Consider the following 13609-nt stretch of genomic DNA (forward strand, 5'->3'; position numbering starts at 1 on the left):
TAAAGTGTTACGAGGGCCCTGCAGTCACTATATCTGGTCTCCCTCAGTACACAGCATGGAAATTCAATTACTTGAGTAAATATAAACTGCTAAATACCTTTTTATCATCAGTAGTTAGAGCATTCTTGTGACTTCTATCAGTGTCTGGTTAAAGATTGTAGAAGTTTTCATTCCCCCCGATAGTCCTATGAGGCTGCATGACCCCTGACCCTCTGTCTGGACAGTGCTGATCACAGGCAGCCTCCCAAGAAAAAAAAACACTCTAGCAATACACAAACTGAGCATGTGCAGAGTGCCCCCAAGGCTCTGTACTATCAGCTGATAGATTGGGGACTGTGGAAGAAGAGGCGGATCAGAGAAGACGGGATCAAAAAGCCTGTTTACGCAATGCAGTGGATTAACCCCTTAGGTTCCACAGTGAGTATAACAAGCATGCCTTACTGCATATACAGACTGATTTTACTGTTGTGGGTTTAGTAACACTTTCAAGATAAATACTGGGGGTGCTTACATTTCTAGTGTATAACAAATTGCGATGACTGGACTTCTCTCTTTTGTTAAATACAAACAGTCCTAAGCACATTTAAAACTCCTGTACCTGAAAATAAATTCTATGTGTATTTAGGATTACAGGAATATTATGCAAATACTGTTGTTAGTAACAAATAAGGGCGTATTACATATTCAGAACAAACAACCCTTGGCATCAATCAGATGTTTATATATTGGAAATAACTGCCAAGTGGCCGCTAACTGCTTACATTAGGGCACGGCACTACTATTTAGGACCTAATCTACCCGTTCATGATACACAAAATCAGCCACAGTTCACAAACGTATAGGAGCAAAATCATATTGCTTTCAAATTTAAAGAAGAATTCCAGGTATGGTATATTTTTACATAGCTACATTGGTTCAGCTTGCACCAGCACTGTATTTTGGCCTAGGCCGACAAGGCCCAGACTGGCACTTTGGGGGGGGGGGGGGGGGCGTCAAAAAAGCTGCCCCCCGCATGAAAAAATCCCCCCCGAGCCCCTACTGCACTGCCGAACTATAGAACAGTACAGCGCGAACGTCATCAGGGCAGGCAGAAAGAGCAGCCCCGCCAGTGAGCTGGGTCCTGCACCAATCCAGAGGCGGCATAAGGTAACTTGCAGCGGCGGAGGTGGGGTCTGCATGAGCAGGAAGTCTGGGCAGATGAGAATACTGTACGAGTCAGCGGGCGGCAGGAGGTGGAGTTTCTGGCCGTCTGTGCGGGGGCCGGGGGAAATCTCCTGGAGGAGAGGAAGATTCTGAGAGGAGTGGTAGGGAAGATGTCGGTACCAACACAGATGGCACCAGGTGATGCTGACAAGACTGCACAGCACAGAGAGGAGACCGGCAAGGACAGCTTGCTCTGTATCATGTTACATGCAAGCTACCATCATTTCTTGATAATGAATAGATGTCTCTGGGTCTAACAGGTGAGATACTGGTGCTCAGGTGTTGCTGGCGACGTGGCGGTGCCAGGGGGGTGCTGGCAAAATGGCGGTGCCTGGGTTGTTGATGGTGACCTGGCGGTGCCCGGGTGTTGCTGGCGACATGATGGTGCCCAAGTGTTGGTGGTGACATGGCAGTGCCCAGACTTGCATGACAGTAGTGAAAGACACAGGGAAGCTTTGCGTTTGCCTTCTAACAAGGCCAGGTTTATACCTTTGCCCCACTTCCTAAGATAACTGTCTTGTGTCACTCTAATTCCCCCTCAGCAATACATGTATATTTTTAGATGTGTGTGTATGTACGTTACTCTTTCCCCTAATCCTGCACAATCACAACTTTTTTATGCTCATTCACAATGGGCGGTAAGAGCTGACACTCCTTTGAAAAGCAATCCATGCTTGGATCTCTTTTCAGACAAATTTGACATGCAGTGAAGAGGCAATATTGTTGCCTTTGCAACGCCTGTTTTAACCCCGTAAATGCAGTATCACAGCGCTGCAAATGGGTGCAATGCACATGGTTGCAGGTTGGTTGGCCCCATTCACCTGGGGGTACACTTTCTGCTGTGCCATGTATGCAGTCTCTGACATTTCCTTGTTTCATTCCTGCAGTCTCTGACCATCCCTTGTGCCCTACCCGCAGTCTCTGTGGACCGTGATAAGGGGGAGCTCTGTCTCTGTGGACTCTTTTGTAAAGAAAGGGCTGTGGTTACCAGAGACCCCCTTACATCAGAAATCAAAAATTCCTATTACACCAGAGTCCACAGCAGTCCCTTTTACATCAGAGTTCGCCTTTATATTGGGGTGTGGCCTTGACAGGAAGGGGTGGGTCATATTTAAAATTAGGGGGTGCACAAGTTTAGTCAGGCCTAGGGCAGCACAAAACCTAAATACACCACTGGCTTAGACCAATGTATCTATACCATATATAACTATGTATATATACACACACACCATAGCTGTGGGATTCCCCTGGAAGCTGGAAATCACTGAAGTTGTGAAGACAGAGCTGTTCTAGTGATCTCCACTTCCTTCTGGGTTCCTTGCTGACATTACTGCCCTGCCTGTCCAACTTGTCCAATCAGAGAATACTTTGCATTCATTCACAGAATGGAAAGTATTTTCTGAATGACAGCCTAGCTGAGTGGTTGACCCCCACACAGGACCCGGAAGAAAGTGGAGATCATTTGAGTAGTGGTGTCTACTTCAGGGAATCACAGTCTTTCAGGTATGATATATACATAATTTCATTACTATGTAACTAGGTAAAATACACCATACCTGGAACCCATCTTTAAATCCTTATCTTCCTCATTTCAATAATTGCATTGCTGGATTATGTGTCCTGTTATCCTTGATGTATACACAGTATAAATGCTATTACAATTTAGCTTGCAAAATATGTTATATATATATATATATAGCTGTGGTTTGCATCTATTAACATATTTAAATACTGTGAAAACTTTACATTGGTCAATTTACAACAACATGAGTTATAAACAATTTTCTGTAATGTAAAGTTATAAAGACTGCTTAGAGCTTATCAAATTTATATTTAATTGATGTCAGAATCACAATCAGTTCAATAAAAGATACAGCTTTTTACACAATCATGCCAGAAATGGGTATGCTCCATACCAAGTAAAACTGCAAGCTCCGTTATGCTCCCTTTTTAGCATATAATATGGAAAGTGAAGACAAGAAGGTCTTTAGTTGTAGAGCGCCTTGTGCTGCTGTAAACTGGCAGAATGCCTTTGTTTAACTGGTCCTACAAGCTCCATTGTTTATAGTTACTGCAGGGAGAATTTGCTTATTTGCCAGGATTAGTTAAAAGGCTTAACCGGTATGACTTGAATTTCAGGGCACTTCATATTTTCTACTACCACTGTAGTAACAAAGAGTAATTACAGGGAGTAGACATAATAACAGAAACACTATAATAAAATCATGTAACACTTTTGGCAGCTAATGTACACTCGCAAAACACAGCTGAAAGGAGAGTTATATCATGATTTCATACATCTGGACAGCTTTTTAGTCAGGGAACATCAAAGACCTAATGACTTTGATTTACTAAAGGCAAATGTACGGTGAACTGCAAGTGCAGTTGCTCTAGATCTGCAGGGAAGCTCTGATGATTTCTGTCATCCAATCATGTACAAGCAAAAATGCTGTTTTTTATTTACCTTGCATGTGATTGAGTATTCTTTGCAAAGTGAACCTTTACCTCCTTTACTAACCTCTGTGCAAGTGTACTTAACAGTATATTTTCCTTTAGTAAATCAACCCCAGTGTCTTCAATCCACCAAGTCTGTTAACAGTTTTTAAGGCCTAACTCCAGTCACAGAGGTAAATTTGCAGAGACTGGAGCAAACAGAATCTGAAGCAGCTGTGCATGGCAACCAATCAGCTTCTAGCTTTCGTCTCCAAAGCTTTACTCAACAAGCTGATGTTATAAGCAGATTGGTTGCCATGCACATTTGCTCCAGTTTTTTTAAATTCCCCTCACAATTCCCCTCACATTTTTTCTTTAGTTTTGGATACAGTGGTAAATAATTACAGTCAAGAATTATTGCTTTGGGGGGGGGGATCACTGCAGGTCTATTTGATGGCTGTCTAAGAAAGCAAGAACTGTAGGACCCAGGGTGACAGCAATAAACACAATAGGATTGATTTATTAGCGAAATAGAGAGATGTTCCCTTTGCTTATTGAATGAGGTGAAGCTTTGTTTACTTTTTTTTTTATATAGAATCAACAATTTACTGTATTATACATTCACATCAGTCCCTGCTCCCAAGGAGCTTACAATCAAAGGTCCCCATTTCACATGTAAACATATACATGGCACAAATAATAGGGCCAATTGTCAGAATACCTGGAGGAAACTAATGCACACATAAAAAAAAATTTGCAAACTTTGTGACATTAATGTCTTGGCTTGGATTTGAATCAAACTACTCTGAATACCCAATAACGTGAATTACAGAAAAGACAGGATTTTTACTTGCACATGATTAGATTATTGTCAGCACAGCTTCATCTCATTCTCTACCCTAAATTAAAATTCACTTTGTGAACATACACTGTTAGTTCCTTTAGGCCACTAGCACACTGGAGCGGGCGGGCGTTGACGGTAAAACGCCGTTATTTTTAGCGGCGCTTTACCGTAGTTTTTGCGGAGGTTTTAATCCCTGCTAGTGGTCGAAAAAGGGGTAAGACGACCCACAAAGCGGCGCTTTGTCAGTGGTGCTGCCCATTCAGTTCAATGGGCAGGAGCAGTGTATACACCATTCCTTCACCGCTCCAAAGATGCTGCTTGCAGGAGTTTGTTTTTAACGTCCTGCCAGCGTAACACCTCAGTGTGAAAGCACACAGGCTCTCATACTGGGACTGCAGGGGAGGCGTTTTTCAAGCGCTATTTTTAGCTCAAAAGAGCCTGAAATACACATCAGTGTGAAAGGGGTCTTACCGAAGATTTCTGCTACACGGCTCCTGAGCTGGTCTTTGCTCAGACTGACTTTGAAGTTCTGAACCTTGACCCCACTGAACAGTATGCTGCAGGGCTATCCTGGAATGTGATCTTCAGACACAGAGATCTGCATTGTGGCACTTTCAAAAGCTGTGTGTAGTAGTAAACATTAGCAAGAGTGCTTTCCTGGTCCATTGTTGAGGCACAGTCCCAGCACATGACCCCATCTCGAAGACTCACTTCGCGAATAGGCCATGCAGGCTGACCACTAGGAACTAGGAGAGGGTATAGGATTGTGTATATAAAATTGTATGTTTCCCCCCCCCCCCACAAGTATGACTCCCAAAGGCAGCGGCATGATGGGACTTGTGTTATGCAACAGCTGAAGGGCCACGGGTTGAGCACCCATGAACTAGATGAACTTGTGTCTTTTTTCAACCAGGCTATGTAATTACTTCATCATTAGAGACACTATTGAATTTCTCGCTTTACAGCAGTTTTACTGTGGAAGGAGTTGATGCTTATGGACTGAGAACTGTGGAACTATCCTCAGTTTGTCCCTGTTGCCTGTGTTCCATTAGATTAGGCTACCCGTCAGAATTGGTCACGGAAGTGACATTCCATTGCCGCCTTCTTGCTACACCCTTCACTCCTCCACAGTAACGATACACTGAGAAGGGGGCAGGCAGACATCTTGTTACACCCACCGGAGTTTTGCATTTCACAGTTATTTTTAACTGTAAACAGAGCATATATGGTGAAATACAGGATTTAGAAATCAATCGGACGGTTTACATGTTGAATTATAAAAGCAGCGCTGTTCTGTCACATTAGCAAAGGGTTTTTGGGAGAAAGCTATAAGCATGCCTTTGTGCCTTCTACTGCAGAATCTCTCTGACGTGCGTGCAGATTAGCAACTTTTGAGCTTTCAACCAGTGGGACCATATCTGATGATTAGTCTCTCAAGTCCTTGACAGATGAGCCTACACCTCAGGAATCTTCTGCCATTACTTTCAAATGAAAGTGTTACTAAACCCACAACAGTAAACTCAGTCTGTATATGCAGTAAAACATGCTCGTTATACTCACTGTGGAACCTAAGGGGCCTTGGGGGCACTCTGCACATGCTCATTTTGGTGTGTATTGCTAGAGAGTTTTTTTTTTTTTCTTGGGATGGTGCATGTGTTTGACACAGGACCAATCAGCACTGTCCAGATGGAGGTTCAGGGTCCTGCAGCCTCATAAGACAATCTGCTTCAGGTCTGCACCGATTTGAGGAAAACTTTGTTAAAAAATGTGGCTGTCCCCCCCCCCCGTGGATCTGACAGTATTCTAACTTAATAATCTACAAATCCAGCAGGGCAGAACCTCACTGACAAATGACTGGAAGCCCTTTCTAGAACTCGGTTCTCTCTGACAGGCCCTGCTCTGCAAACTATTTTGTCCGTGATCTTAATCTGGTAGACTCTAGCCGACTGGTCTAAGCCATTAGAAGGGATCAGTTCATCCCTTGGTCAAAGAGCAGCACTTGGAACTAATGCCTGCAGCCTAAAAATAAAAGTATAGGCAGGTTGTTGGAGGTCTCCTGCCAGTAAACCGAGGAAGACCATCTGGCTAAAGTGCTGTACTGCTTAACTGCATGCAAAAAGTGCTTGCTTCTCATGCCCTTCAAGAGACAATGCCTCTTCAGAGCTGCCCTGCATAACCTCATCAGGGATGTTAAATGGTAACAAGAGTAGCAAGATTGTAGCAAAAGAAGCCTAAACCTCAGACTGGGCAGCTTCGTCCCACTAAAGAGAGGCTAAAGCTGAATCCTAGTCAGGCATCCAGTTCATCAGCAAATCCCTGACTTCCACGTCACCCAAACACTCAAATAAGTCATCTTCAGCACGAGGTGGTGCCCCCACCCTTTGTGGACACTTGGACAACATGCATCTCAGATGCTTGGGTGCAGGAGGTGGCTTCCAGGGATTAAGCTAGAGTTTCCCTCCAAATCCCCACCTTGTTGCGTTACTTTCAATCTGTCTGTATCACCACCCAGATTAGTGGCTCTCCATGCAGCCCTGGCTGCTGCTTTTGGACCAGGGTGTCATTGCCCCAATCTCTGCGGCAGAATGGTTCCAGGAGTTTTACTTAAGCTTTTTCACAGTTCCCAAACCAAAAGAGGGCATCCTCCATGTCCTAATTCAGGCCTTCATGGGCACGTACAAAATTAAGGCTTGAGATGTTTGGTATCCATTTACGTGTCGTATCCTCACCATTACATAAAAGAAAAAAAAAAAAGGTTGTATATGGGGTTTGTGTGACAAATAAATGTTAGTGTACTATTTACTAAGATTTACAATTGATAAACTACCACCATTTTATTCTCTGCTTTCAGAAAAATATGTTGTTTTTTTTTGGGGGGGGGGGGCTTGTGGTTAAAGGCTTCCTGTATCTCTTAATAGATAAAAAAAAAGTTTTATTGCTGGATTAAAATATTTTACAGAATATAACAGTTCACACAAAAGATTTGGCTGTATATGGATCAACCCTTGCTTTGAACGAAGCATTACACGTTAAGGAAGTAACAAATAATAAAATGAAGGAAATGGGTCATGACACACTGTCAGAAAAGTGCACCTAATCTGAATGCATTCCTCCATATTTTATTTTTTTGTATGGGCTCTTTAGGCATTGCTACTACATAAACTTTACCTGAGATGGATTTTTCTCATACAGGAATGCAATGCATTTAAACACTGTACTGTTCTCCTCAAAATCTTCTCTAAGAGGCAGAGAACAGAGTAGCACAGGAAATACCTAAATGGGAAGAACAGAAGGGTCATTTGGGGAAAGCATTGGAACAGAAGTACAGATGTAAAAAGGTAAAAAAATAATTAAATACAAAAACAAACAAGCAATGTAAAAAGTTTGGCAGGTCAAAGAGTTATTTCAGGCAACCTGAGAAGCTCCGAGTGCTGATCCCCCTCTCCTAATCTGAGGACTGCTATACAGGGAATTACAGGAGCCTGATATCAAAACAAACACAGGTGTTTATTTTAAGCACGCAGACATGATCACTAAAATTGAAGTAAAAAAAGAAAGGAATTTAACTTACCTGTAAATTCAAATATCTTGGGAGTACAGTACAGGTACAGGCAGTTTATTCAAACACCATGGGTTATAGGCTTGTACCTTCAGGTGAATGAACACTGGCAAGGAGGACATTCCACCCCCAGAAACCTCTCCTATAACCCTACTCTGGTACAAAACCCGAAGACTCACAAACAATGCAAAGTAACAAAAAGAGTTGGGGGGCGGTCTGTGTCCTGTACTATATTAGAAATTATTGAATTTACAGGAAAGTTAAAATCCTTTTAACTCAATCATATAGTACACAGGCAACTTATTTGAATAAGAAGAAGGAAACACCGCTCCAGGTAGTGCATGAGAGCAATCAGCCCCACACACGTCAGCAGGTGCCGGCCCAATCCTTGACTGCCGTAATATGAAACAGTGATGAAAGGCTGGCAGCACTCCAACAATATATCAGATAAATGAAGTTTATTAAGTCTTCAAAGTATGTAAATAACAAACATCACAACTCCACAATATGGACAGAGGTCAGTTGAAACATGCCTAATTGATTAAGCATGTTTTTGTGTAAAACGAATCAACTGTCCTCTGTTCATATTGTGATGTTTGTTATTTACATGCTTTGAAGACTTAAAGTGGTTGTGCAGCCACTGTAAAAAAAAGCACATGCAATCCCCTCTGTTAAAAAAACGTTCTATGCTGCAGTGTCTGTGCTTTGTAAATAAATATGCCCATTACTGCCTTATTTCACAATGCTGTTTGGCGCTCACATGACTCCTCCCTGCTTCCTCTCCTGATCAGACAGCTAGAGTGCGAGGGGCCAAGAAGACCCCGCTGATGTCAGTCGGGAGGAGTAAAGAGCCAGAACATCAGCCAAGGAGGAGGGGGAGCAGCGAGGAGTCTTTCTAACAGAACACTTTCTAACAGAAGGGATTGCATGTATTTTTACTGTTAATTCAGCAGGAGGGGGTGGTAGGGGGGCGGGCGCTGAGAGAGGACAGAGGTGGACAGGAGAGCTGCAGATGATGGAAGCATGTAAGCTGACCACAGTGTCAGGGCTCAGCAGCCATGATAAACCGTGGTCAGTTTTCAGTTTCTTGACCTATAACAATACCCGACTGGAAAAAATATGTATTAAGCAGGTGGGCTTTATCAAAAGGTTTAGCATTTTAATTATGACTTTAGTGTGCCCATGAGCCAGTCCATCCAAAACTGATATTACAGTTATGGGCTGATGGGCTAAATAACCTAATAGCGGCAACCCCTTGATCATGATCTACCTATCATTTGCAATGGGTAGATCGCATCCTTGCCATGCTGACCTTCCTCAGAATTGTTTCCCTTTCTTGAAGAGCAGCTCAGAGAAGTGGCTGCAAGATTTTACTGTAGCTTGTTCTGGCGCTGCTCCGTGATTCTTCTCACCTCTGTATCACCGACAGGTGCCAAGTGAGGAGAATTGTGGGGAGCAAAACAAGTAGTAGTAATATCTAGAAAATGCTTCCCTTGCCACTCTGCAAATGAGGGAAAGCACTTCTGAGGAGGGTTGGCACTGTAGGCGTTCTGAAGATGAATGGAGCGTGTTTTTTATGCCTATTGCATTACTACCTACTGATCTTTGAACTCTACATTATTACCTACTGACCTCTGCACTACCTACTTATTACTGCCCTACTGATCTGTGCATTGCTTCTTACTGACCTCTGCACTGTGAATTACTTTCTACTGACCTCTGCACTGTGAATTACTTTCTACTGACCTCTGCACTGTGAATTACTTTCTACTGACCTCTGCACTCCAAAATACCTATTACTGATCTGTGCACTACTTCCTAACAAATTCTACATTACTTATTACTGACCTCTGCATTAGTTCACACTGACCCCTGCACTGTCCTTATCAAATTATATGCTGCTGACAGGCCAAACCAGCCAGGCCAGAATTCAACCCTACGGGGCAGCCAGCTAGGCCGGAATCATTCAGGCAGACCAGGCTTAAAAGGAAAAATTAGTTTGCATATTTATTATAGGGACATTTGTATTACTATATTTTCTACATTTTCCTTCAAATATTCTTTTTTAATGAGGCCTTAAAAGGTTATCTTCTAAAAAAAATAAAGTGTGGTGCACTCTGGTGAACTTTGATCACTTCCATGTTGTTAAGGTAGATCCCCACCTCTCCAAAGTTCTCAATCCATGTCCTAGGGGCTCTTGTGGTCCCTGTTAACAGTTCTATCCTACCCATGGGTTCCAATAATCCTGGGTTTATTGCAGCATTTTCTGCAGTGTAAAAGCAATTAAAAAATCCAGCCAGGATCACCTGCAAATACCCTGTAATAATGATGCCAGCAGGTGGACAGACAAAAGCAAATCAGGTATAGATATCAGTCTAAGTGGGGTAACCAAGGTGAATCTTAGTAGGTAAACAGAAGTGACTGGCTACCTGGGCAAGTGGCTATTTTATATAGATTCCAGTTAAATCTATAAAATTTTTCCAGCATTGACCAATGCAATCCCAAGAGAACTATGCATAGACTGTTACCTGCTCCAATGGCACTCCCCCGGGGTGACTCAACACCATCCGACTCACTGCCCCGCACACATTGTCCAGAGCCCGACCATTCTTTTCACAGCTGATTATAGCGGATAATACTGAAAGCAACTTAGGGTAATGTCTGCATACATGTCAAGGACAAGAGTGGCATTTTCTAAGTCTCACATCAAAGTTTGAAAGGCAGAAAAACAAGAAATATATAACATTCTTTAGTCATTTAAATGAGGCAAATGTCATAAAGGCAAGTGTTGTGCTTATCACAAAGGAAATTAATTATAATACTGAATGCCTCCAGTGCAATAGGTCTGGTCACTTTAACCAGCTTGTCACAACAGAGAGATGCAAAGTATTGGAGTATAAGGAGGGAGTAAGAAATGTAGACCGTTTCTGTAGGATACTTGTGCATTGAGGCACCTCCATGCTCTGCCAGAACCCCGAGTCCAAACACAGAATTACTGCGAACTTCGTCATCTTTGTCCTGTGCTCCAGAGATCAGTGCAGGAAGTAACTGGGGCACAAACTGTACAACTGCCCCACTCAAGCTTATTATTGATTCTGCCATAATACCTCCTCCAAATGACTTTTCTGCAGGGGAACAGCTTGGTTTCTGTGTAAGAAATAAAGGATGGACACATATCTGTACATAATACAGGAAACAACAGGTGAACCGAAAAATCTAAAAAAATTCTAGAATCTATTAAGCCCGAGGCTAATAATATAGTATCACCCCTTGGTAATAGTTACTGTCTACAGAAATGTTATTTACATTATCAGAATAATCAAGTATTACAGTTGCCAGAATATTCTAAGCTAAGTTAGGGCCAGGAAAAAGATAAAATGTTATTTGTGCAAAAGAACTGACTCTAGTAGAGGGTAGTGTTAGGGCTTGTTTACATATGCGGTTGGGGATAGTAAAATTAGGTGGTTGAGCCAACCACCCACTCGCCTATTTAAAGCTGCAAGGGCAGATGGACAGGGGTGTAAAAATTGCCATAACTGCAATATTTTGCCACGTACAACAGCCGAACGTGGCCCACTGAAGTGACTAGGGCAGTGCCGCAACAGCCATAAAACCACATGCAATGCATGCGTTTGCCACACAGTGGTGCAGCATTTACATTTATTACTTCCTCGTCGTCTGACAAAAAACCTCTTAAAAGTGATCCACTGTGGATCACTTTTCAGAGGTGCTTCAAAGATAGGCACACATTTAAACCTAGCATTACTTAGGTTGCCTACAAGCTCCAGTGATTGAAATCCAGCCCACGATAGTTGTGTGTGCTACTGATCAAATCTTTCAGACCAGAAAGTTTAGCTTAGAGTCAGCCCTTAAAGCCTCCACGTGTAGGTCTCTTGTCTGAGCTCAGGGCTGAAAATGGACTTATTCACTGGGCTGCAGGACAAAATTGTCAACTTAAAGCTTTTAAAGTGTAATTGCAGCTTTGTACATATCCCTGTACATATCCTTTGTACAATCCCCTGCTGGCATTTCTCTGAAAGAGAATACAAATGAATAAGGCAACTTTCTCTAAACAGTTGCACTATTAGTCAAAAGTGCAGCTCTACTTTAAATTTATTGAATGTTATCCTGACAACACCTTTTTTTATAAACTTACAGGTGATACTCGAAAAATTGGAATCTTGTGCAAAAGTTCATTTATTTCACTAATGCAACTTAAAAGGTGAAACTAATATATGAGATAGACTCATTACATGCAAAGCAAGATAGTTCAAGCCGTGATTTGTCATAATTGTGATGATTATGGCTTACAGCTCATGAAAACCCCAAATCCACAATCGCAGAAAATTAGAATATTTATTTATTTTATTTATTTCAGGTACTTATATAGCGCCGTCAATTTACGCAGCGCTTTACATATATATTATACATTCACATCAGTCCCTATACCCTCAAGGAGCTTACAATCTAAGGTCCCTAACTCACATTCATACCTATACTAGGGCCAATTTAGACAGGATACAATTAACCTACCAGCATGTCTTTGGAGTGTGGGAGGAAACCGGAGTACCCTGAGGAAACCCACGCAGACACAGGGAGAACATGTAAACTCCAGGCAGGTAGTGTCGTGGTCGGGATTCGAACCAGCGACCCTTCTTACTGCTAGGTGAGAGTGCTACCCACTACACCACTGTGCCGCCCTAAAATTACATGCAATTAATAAAACAAGGATTGTACATAGAACAATATCGACCTCTGGAAAGTATAAGCATGCATATGTACTCAGTACTTGGTTTGTGCCCCTTTTGCAGCAATTACTGCCTCAATGTGGCGTGGCATGGAAGCTATCAACCTGTGGCACTGCTGAGGTGTTATGAAGACCAGGATGCTTCAATAGCGGCCTTCAGCTCTTCTACATTGTTCGGTCTCATGTCTCTCATCTTTCTCTTGGCAATGCACCATAGATTCTCTATGGGGTTCAGATCAGGGGAGTTTGCTGGCCAATCAAGCACAGTAATCCCACGGTCATTGAACCAGGTTTTGGTGCTTTGGCAGTGTAGACAGGTGCCAAGTCCTGCTGGAAAATGAAGTCAGCATCCCCATAGAGCTTGGCTGCGGAAGGAAGCATGAAGTGCTCCAAAATCTTCTGATAGACGGCTGCGTTGACCCTGGACTAAATGAAGCACAGTGGACCAACACCAGCAGATGACATGGTTCCCCAAATCAACACAGACTGTGGAAACTTCACACTGGACTTCAAGCATCTTGCAGTGTGTGCCTCTCCATTCTTCCCCCATACTCTGGATCCTTGGTTTCCAAATGAGATGCAAAATTTTGCTCTCATCATAAAAGAAGACTTTGGACCACTGAGCAACAGACCAGGTCTGTTTTTCTTTAGCCCAGGTAAGACGCTTCTGATGTTGTTTGTTGTTCAGGAGTGGTTTGACAAGAGGAATAGGACATTTGAAGCCCATGTCCAGGATCCGTCTGTGTGTGGTGGCTCTTGATGCACTGAGTCCAGCCTCAGTCCACTCACCCCAACACTTTTGAATGGCCTTTTCCTGACAATC

General features: G+C 42.7%; 1 protein-coding gene across 1 annotated transcript in view; it reads right to left on the reverse strand.

Moving 5' to 3' along the window:
- The window catches only part of IPO4 (importin 4), a 164842-nt gene that overhangs the window by 7616 nt on the left and 143617 nt on the right, over positions 1 to 13609 (reverse strand). Inside the window, exons 26-28 of the mRNA XM_073632779.1 lie at positions 10978 to 11186; positions 10568 to 10700; positions 7649 to 7753 (exon numbers count right to left, since the gene is read on the reverse strand). Coding sequence (XP_073488880.1) covers positions 7649 to 7753; positions 10568 to 10700; positions 10978 to 11186 — 447 coding nt within the window. The remainder of the gene's footprint in view (positions 1 to 7648; positions 7754 to 10567; positions 10701 to 10977; positions 11187 to 13609) is intronic.

The sequence above is a fragment of the Aquarana catesbeiana genome, linkage group LG01 (genome assembly GCF_042186555.1).
Source record: "Aquarana catesbeiana isolate 2022-GZ linkage group LG01, ASM4218655v1, whole genome shotgun sequence".
Lineage (NCBI taxonomy): Eukaryota > Metazoa > Chordata > Amphibia > Anura > Ranidae > Aquarana > Aquarana catesbeiana.